This window comes from Equus przewalskii, chromosome 1 (genome assembly GCF_037783145.1).
Source record: "Equus przewalskii isolate Varuska chromosome 1, EquPr2, whole genome shotgun sequence".
NCBI classification, from domain to species: domain Eukaryota; kingdom Metazoa; phylum Chordata; class Mammalia; order Perissodactyla; family Equidae; genus Equus; species Equus przewalskii.
Window position 1 is genome coordinate 139,178,045 of NC_091831.1, and position 8,978 is coordinate 139,187,022.

The window sequence follows — 8,978 nt, forward strand, 5'->3', positions numbered from 1 at the left end:
GGCACTCCACTTCGGTGGCCCAGGGTTTCACCGGTTTGGATCCTGGGCACAGATGTGGCACCGTTCATCAAGCCATGCTGAGGCAGCATCCCACACGCCACAACTAGAAGGACCCACAACTAAAAACACACAACTATGTACCAGGGGGCTTTGGGGAGAAAAAGGAAAAATAAAATCTTTAAAAAAAAAAGAACCAAGGGTGATAATGGAAATTCTGAAAGCTTCTTATGCGATTATAAGAGGAAGATCTGAAGACACCACAAAGGGTCACTCCAGTTTTTATTCTCACCAAAAATACAAACAATAATATACTTTTAATTATTATCATATGCCGTATTTATGTAGTATGTCATACTGTTCAAAGCACCCTTGTATTATATAATTTGATATTCCATTTCCACACGGAGAGTAGATTGGGAATATCTGTACACGTATTCCCTTTGCTGGCGCATTCCTGGGCTGAGGGTGGGGGAACCTGCCTCACACCTAGAATCAGAGAGTGTACTAAAGATTTTATGACTTACCTGGAAGAAATATTTAATTCTAACTGAACATGAGTCAGAGTGCCTTTATGTAAGAGAGATTAATGTGACAAGCCCCTTTCTCCAGAGAATGGGGAACTTATTTTAAGTGCCTGGAATTTAAACTTTTCAAATGTGACAACAGATTTGCACAAAGTAATGTGTAAATTTCTGCAGAGAAACTTGCAAATCTGTATCCTTGGCTTTCTTGGGAATCCATTTGGCAGCACTACTTCAGACTAAAGCAAGGGCCCATCCTGAAGGAAGGGGAGGATGCAGTAGGGTTGGTGGCCAGGAAGCATTGCACCACATCCATGGAGAACTCCCAGGAATCAATGGTTTTTTTCCTCACCTATACCACGTGGAGCAATATATTAATACATGCAACTTACAAGGCGCTCTCCCTGTCACCTCTAGGCAGATTGGAAAGATTAGAATTTTAGCCCCAGTGATACCACCTGTTATCTCTGCATCCTTGGACCACTCTACAAAAAGATAATAGGATTACCTATTTCATGGGATTGTTGTAAGGATCAGAGGAAATAAGATGTAAACGCACCCTTGAAATTGCAAAGTAGTATATGAAAGCTAATGTTCAATATTATATGAAAGCTCATTATTATCTACAGTGGATTTGTACCTGACATAAAGGAACAGCAATTATCTTCTAGAGAAAATAGAAATTGAGTCCCTGGCCAGATTCTGCCCAAATAATTCTGGTCATATTCATTCACTCTAAGAGAGAAGAACTTAGTATTTCTATTCTGTTTCTGTCCTTTTCTTCCATGGCTTTTGGGGGGTTCAAATATGGAATTTCTCTCACAGCCTTTCTTCCAGACCCTATGGAGATGGAGGTAGATGCAGCCTCAGGCAGAACATCTTCTTGTTGTTTGAAAGGAGGTGCAGGAAAATGAGTAGAGTGACTATACACAGAGGACTGGAAGTTCCCTGACAGTATATTATTGCCGAGCTGTCAGCCAGTCCTTGAGATGTGAGCCCTTTGAGCTCCTGTGTACCAGAGTGACAAGCAGAAGAGCCCCTAAGAAAAAACCACAGATCAGTTCCCCTGCTGGCTGACTGACAATTGGGCTCAGCATCCATTTTTTCCAGAGCAGGGACTCACTATCATTTAGGTCTGATTTTTCCATTTGTGGGTTGCAACACAGACTCTTGGGAATATGTGAAGCAGAAGCTGCCAGGGTCTATGCAGAGGTGGAAGAATTTATTTCCCTTCCCACTTATCCCTCAGGATCTGAAAAAGGAAGAATATCGGTTGCCTGCTGGAGCTGGAAAATAACTGAGATGACTGTTTTTCAGTTCATTTACTTCACATCAAGGAGGACATTAGCAATGCTCTGAAGAAATAGCCTCTTTCCTCTGCTGTACTGCTCTATTCTCTTGAGCCAGGATCTTAGGCATCCCCAAGAAGAGCTTTGCTAGATGGGGTTAATAGTTGAGCACTTGGGCATTGCTCCTTACCTTCCACTGATTTCTCCTGGCTCCTCTAAAATGGACGGAGTTACTCAGAACGACTTCTCTACTGCTCATGAAGGGGTATTTCACCCTCCCATATAGACCCTCAGAGGAAAGCCAAACATGAGTTCAACATTTGTAACTTTTTAAAATCAGCAACAACCTTCTAAGTGGATGTAAAAGGGCCATGTTCCAAGTCATCATCTTCCCAGTTATGTTTTGAATCCTCAGCATGTAATATGGCACTTGACATTCATTTGTTCAATACATTTTATTAAAGTCTTAATATGGGCCAAAACTGGAAATAGAGTAATAAATAGTTGAGGCATGGTCCCTAACTGCGCAGAGCTTATTGTCTTGTTCATAGCCAGAAACAGCAATTGCTCAATGAATATTTGTTTGGTGAATGCACACAGGAGCCCAAAAGCACTACTTCACAAAAGAAACTTGGAAAAGTCCCGAATCACACATACTGTAGAAAGCACCGAAAAAGAGAATTGATGGGCCCTATAGCACAAGCCCACTTGGAGGTTTCCTAAAGGCGAGAAAGTACCCTGCAGAAGTTAGGCTCCCTCGCCCTCCCTTCTGGGATGTAAATCTGCATGCCTCTGAGGTCCTAGTCACCTTGGTGGTCCCAAACCCTTCAGTACCAAGATTTTCAGGGTAGGAGGGGAGACCTCATAAATGATATGATTTATATCATAAATCATATGATTCACTCATAAATCATTCTCTCTAAGAATCTTCTCTGTAATGTCAAGTGGACTTAAAATGACTCATAGGATAAACCTAGAGCCATCAGGATAAGTACTTGGTATTTCTGAGGCCATTTGGGATGATAATAAAACATTGAACAATTTAAAAGTAAGTTACTCAAGTTAGCGGTCCGATCACAAACAGATCTGTGCCTCTGCTGGCACGTGCAACCAGTTTGACCAAAAAGATTCAGTCAAACAAACATTAGACTATTTTTTAATTTTGTTAAATGAAATGGTCAGTTCAGAGTGGTTGAATCTGTTTTGTATGCAGCTATGCCCAGTGTCTATTTATTTCTAGTCCAAATATTTTAGGTTAAAAAGTAGAATTCAAGGGGAAAAAACCCTAAATTTCCTCAAGTAGTATGCAATATGAAATGTTTCAAAATATAAACCATCTCCCCCACCCCATATATGGACAAAACACTTCTGAACTCTCTTCAGGCTATGATATCCAATGAAAGACAATTTTAATTGGTAGTTGTTTTCTGGCAGAAATAATCAGCATAATTCTCTTGTGGACACAGAACAGAATAAGGACATACAAGAAAATCTATAGTCACTCCTAAGCACTGGTTCTCAGAATGGGAAACACACTCTCTTCCTCAATGCCAAGGTACAATAGTTTGTTTATTCCCTCATGTATTCTTTTACTTGTTCATTCATTCATTCATCAATTCATGCAGTGAATTCATGAGCATCCAGACACTGGGGCTACAATGTCTCTGTTTTCATAAAGTTTTCAATTTAGTTGAGGAGAAGGACATAAGTCATAACTAGTCACTCTTAGGAATGTAAAATTATGACCTGCATTAAGCGCAATGAAGGAAAGGAGCAAGGTTTCTATCAGATTGTGAGTGCTGGATGAACTGAGAAAAGCAGAGAGAAACCAGTCCTTGAAGGACTGTGGAAGCCACATTAAGAATTTTGGTTTTTATTCCAAGAGATATGGGAATCTATGAATGGGTTTTATGCAAAAGAGTGACATGTTCATATTTATGTGTTAAAAAGATCACTCTGGCTGCTATTGGAGTTGGAGAGGGGCAGAACAGATGCTGGAAGATCTGGTAGAAGATTTTGCTGTGGTTCGAGTAAGACATTATTGGAGCTTGGACAAGGCTGGTGGTGATTGTGGATAGAGAAAAAACATCTGAGAGATACACGGTGGGTAAAGTCTGGTGGATTAGAATTTGAGAAATGAGGAAAAAGAGGAATAGTTTGATTCCTAGATTTCTGTCTTAAAATATTGGATGGTAGTAGTGCCTTTCCTAGAGAAAGAGCCCTCTAAGAGGGCGACGTTGTAAGGTGGACAGAGATTATGAGTTTAATCTTGGACATGTTAAATTTGAGGTGCCTCTGAGACTTTCAAGGGAAGATGTTGAGTAGATATACATAGATATATAAATTATAGATAGATAGATAGATAGATTGATCGATCTCAGAGAAGTCTAGGCTAGTGATATGAGACATCAGGATATAGATGGCAGTTGAAGCCATGGAAGGTTAGAATGACCTAGAAAGAAAGGATATGGCTAGGAAGAGAGCACTGAAAAGGAAGTAATGGATATTTCACCTTTGGGGAAGGGTATTTTATTGATTTAATTATTTGAGAATTATGATATTTTGTTTGTACTAATAGTTAAAATAAATTGGAATGTTAAAATGAACTCAAAACATAAAATATAGATAGTAGATTTAAATTTTTTTCCAAAGAATCAGTAAGGGAAGCTTTGAAGAGAAAATAAAATTTGGGCTTCTGTGGAGCTGGGACATCACATATTATCAGTAACTTTGGACTTCATCTCAGTTTTGGTCCTGACTAACAAAGGATTAAGTGTATAAGAGGTATTTTGAAAATATAGGACTTTCTCTTAACCCATAATGGGAAACTTCAAGTTAGAGAAAATGGGAAGCAAAGTTCTTTTTCCTCATTTACCTTGAAATTTATGATCCAGTCCACTCTTAGTAGAATCATAATCATCAATCAGTCTTCGATTCTTGGTTGAATCGACGTCTTCCACATTCAATTTATTATCATATGGGGAGCTTCCTATGGATTGTCTTTCCTTCTCAATTTTTTCCTTTTCTGTTATTGCCTTTAGCAGGTTCAGGTTGTCAACAAAGGAATAATTGCTTTCACTTGGCTTGTTTTCTGGAAGAAAAGTCCCCAAACTCAAGACATCCATTTTAGTTAAGATTCTGATAGCCTACATCATTTAAATTAATATCAATACAATTTCTTTTTACCTGGAGGGTATGTCTTTTTAATCTTGTCTGCTTCTGCTTCAGCAATCTGTGAAACAAACAGGAGATAGACCTGGTTTTAAATCATTGCTCCACCACTTACCAAATATGAGAGCTAAATTATTTAATCTCTATGGGATTTAGTTTTCTTGTTTGTGAAATATAGATAATTTCTATCTCAAATCATTGTCATAGGATTAAATGAGATTTTTAAAAGGGAAGATGGTCTATAAATATTAATTCCCTTGTCCTATAAGATTGGTGAAAGAAAAAGCTCTGATAAATTAAACAATATCACAATAGAGTGGATGTGATGTTGAGCTCACTGGGTTATTAATACAGCCAGCTCTGTGTATTATACAAAACTCTGTGTATATAACTGTCAGGACAGAGAAATTACCAAAACTATATTTCCCATCCTATATTTCCCAATTTATTATTAAGCTCCTGAGGTTTGTGAATTCAAAATGGCTAAAATGTCACAGTATAATTACATTAAATAATAACAACTAAAGTAAAATGAAGTAACATTTATGATTTTACTTTTGACCTACCTGTTCATTCAAAGGCCTTTCTGCACTCAATTCTCTATTATGTAGGGGGTTGTCTAGAATAAACACACACAAATATAAATTTAATTGTGCATCGGAAAGATACACTATGTCTCATTACATAAAATCTCCAAAAAAGAAAAACAAATAGGAGAAACAGTTTTGGATGACTGTGAAACAAAAATATATATTAACAAAGATTATCAAGATTATACAATAACAGTGATTATCAATGTTGCCTTGCTTATAGAATTACACTTTTTTTCTAACTAGAAACCTAACATATAGTTCCAATACTTGGTTTACCAGCTGTTTTCAACTACAGAGCATAATTTGAATTGGCGTTATTAGCACATTAAAAGCTCTTTTATCATACACTGCACATGTTATGAATAGAACATCTGAGAAAGATTGTAAGACAATTAGGAAAAAAAAGCCATTTTATTAGGGGTAAAAGCCACCCCCCATCCCCAGTCCCCAGTTTCAAAATAAGATCTTTCAAAACAACCCTGCTATTGCACTACCATTTAAAAAGTAGGGGAGAAAATCTGTCTTCTGTCTCTGAATTCAAACTGATTTCTTTCTCAATATGCCCGGATATGATTTGATCCGAAAATGAGGCAAGGTGATTTACAGCTCACGGATTATGCCAAGCTTTACCTTTTCGTGGCGAAATAAAAGAGATGGGAAGGAAAACGTCCGCGTACCTTGGCTGCCTCCCGGTTTGGGGAAAGCTTGAAGTGGGCTGCTGTGGAGCACCAACACCAGAATCCAAGTGCCGGTCCAAAGGAACCCCATTCTTCCACGCTTGGCTCAGAAACAGCCTGGCGCCGGGCTCCTGGAGCTGGAGCTTTTGTTATGAATGAAAAGGAGGAGTGAAAACAGGAAGAGCTAGGAGGGCGGATGCAGGGAGGGAGAGCGGCGGGGACCGGGCGGTCGGTGGAGCTCCGCGCCCTTTGGGAGTAAAGGGATTAGAAAGGCTCAGGGCGCTCGGGAGGCAGGTCCTCAGGTGGAGGAGAGCGCTGTCCGCGCCGTGAGTGCTGAAGTTCCTGTCACGCGGAGCCGGCCGCGGGTCGGCTAGGGCGTAGCCTTACTCGGGCTCCCTCCTTCAGAGGAAGTGAGGAAGAAAGCGCATGCTCGCTGAAAGCCAGAGGCGGGAAGGGATGGCGTCAGCGACTTCAAAGCTACTCCAATCTCCCGGGAATGGAAGGGGGAGGGGCGACAGACGGGCTGGCGTATTTTCGTGCCGCAGTCCTAGGGGTGCTCCTGCGCTCAGGGTCACCTGGGTTGCCGTAGGCTTGGACATCATTGTCGTAACCTCCCAAGGAAACGCTGCCTCAAGGACCCAATGCCTTCCCTGTCTGTGCACCTGTCAAGGAGAGTTAGATAACCTCGTGTGAAGGGTTCTGTTTTGGGGTTCTTCTGGGATAGCTGCTCCAGAATCCCTTCTTTCCATTCCCCCTTCTGCACGCAAAAGGTAGACATAATTCTTATATCCTTAGAAAAGCCCTGCCTTTTGTGATTTGGGTTGACATACCAAGCGTCCTTTGGTGCTCTTCATTGTGTCTCAGCTCTATGAAGTCTTTTGAATTGGGAAATTCAAGGAATATTCTTTCAAATAGTCAGATTGCTACAACACACTCTCACTCTCCTAGATGCTGAAACAGAACTGAAAAATCGCTACATCTTCCCCTAAGAGTGAATGTCATCATCAGTCCTGGGTAGGTGAGCAGCAAGAGCCAGTTTCATTCTAAAATATCCCCTTCCCCACCAAGGGGAAAACTTCCCCTTCCCCACTACCAAAAAACAAACAACAACAACAAAAACTGTACTTTTGTAACATTCTTCTCCAGAATTCAATTATGCCTACGGACCTGGCTGTTCCAGGGGTCCTTGAAGAGAAGGGATAGTCAGGAAAAGAATTTTACATCATAACTAGGTCAGGGAGGTGCTGCTTATATTCTGAAAATATTTCCAGAAGCCTAAGATTATCACATAAAAGCAGCTATCAAAAGACTTTTAATGATGAATACAAGCAACACTAATGTGAGCAGGGTGCTGAGTAAGTTCTTTAGTCTCTGATTTTTAAGCAGAGCTTGGATCCTTTCCTTTGGACTGTGGCATGCTGGGAACCAGTCTGAATAAAGACCAAAGAGAAGGATTCAGCACAATCAGGCCTTTGATTTCTGTGCCTCTGCTTTTCAAGGAGCAGGTTAGTCATTCAAGTCCCTAAAAACAAACAAACAAACAAGCTAACAAACAAATCCCTCTCTTTCTGGAGGTTTTTGAGTTTGGAAGTCATTCAAATACTTTGCTTAAGAACCTAAAGAGTACTTTTAATCTAACAGCTACTTCAAAACAAATAGTTGTTTCTTGGCAGTGATAACACAGCATTATTATCCCAGTATACTGTGTTTTAAAAAATTGTCACAATTTAAAATCCCAGCTGAGTGAAGGGTAAATTTCCTCTTCTTGAAAACAGAGATGGCAGGCTCTGCTTACCTCATAATGTTATTGTGGAGTTCAAATGGGTATGTGTTTTGATCAAATCATTTTGATGCCAGGAATATTTTGACACAGGCTAAAAGTAAGTCATGAAATGTTTTCAGCTTTTAAGAAACATCACCCAATATTGTGTGAAATAGCCATTCACCAATCCTAAGACTCACTCTATTGCTGACCTAATCCCTCAGCCTCACTCTATTCTTTGTTGTGTTCCTGACTCATTTCTCTCCGCCCCATACGTTTGCAGTTGGGAGTGGCTCAGGATGAAATGAACATAAGGGATGGCTATTGAGCACATTGCATTACTCACAAAAATAAAAACGGTATTTGATCATTCTCTGCCATTTGGACTCAAAGTGACTGTGTTAAATGGCCATTAAATCTAGGAACATGTTAGGTTTCTGATCAAACGAGCTGTGGAGCACTAAGTAAACTGTAGGGCATGAATTAGTGTACATTCCTTAGTCTTATGGATGTTTCTGCTCGACTTAGCATAGGTCTATGAATGGAACAATCCTAAGTTTCATTTGTTCATTAGTTCATTTAACAGATGTTTACTGAGCACCAGAAATGTACCAGGTATTGAGATAATTGCTGGGTATACAAAGACAAGTAAGATATGCTTACTGCTGGTCTTATAGCCTAATAGAAAGGACTGTGATTATAACAACAACAATAACAACAACAACTGCAACTATTTACTGGGTAAGTTTCATATGCTGCACATTGATCTCATTTAAATATAAGAGAACAATAAGCACAAGAGTGTATTATGGGTCCCTGTTATATGTGCAGAGTTCAAGTGAGGTACAAATAGTGGAATGGATAGTCAGAAAAGGTTTCAAAGAGGAGATGTCTCTTTTCATAATAAAAAAAGTTTAAAATATTTTATTATTTTGTGTAAGCACACTATAAACTTTGAATAATAT

At 39.6% G+C, this 8,978-nt stretch overlaps 1 protein-coding gene across 3 annotated transcripts in view; it reads right to left on the reverse strand.

The window, feature by feature from the left end:
- SCG3 (secretogranin III) overlaps positions 1-6,867 on the reverse strand; it is a 37,561-nt gene extending 30,694 nt beyond the window's left edge. The window contains exons 1-4 of one of the 3 annotated variants that reach the window (XM_008513826.2): positions 6,252-6,867; positions 5,548-5,600; positions 4,997-5,042; positions 4,686-4,901 (exon numbers count right to left, since the gene is read on the reverse strand). In XM_008513826.2, the coding sequence (XP_008512048.2) occupies positions 4,686-4,901; positions 4,997-5,042; positions 5,548-5,600; positions 6,252-6,342 (406 nt within the window). In that variant the 5' untranslated portion in view covers positions 6,343-6,867. Of the gene's footprint in view, positions 1-4,685; positions 4,902-4,996; positions 5,043-5,547; positions 5,601-6,204 lie in introns of all 3 variants that reach the window. The other 2 variants (XM_070580050.1, XM_008513827.2) reach the window with 2 other exon arrangements.
- Positions 6,868-8,978: the final 2,111 nt, after the last annotated feature.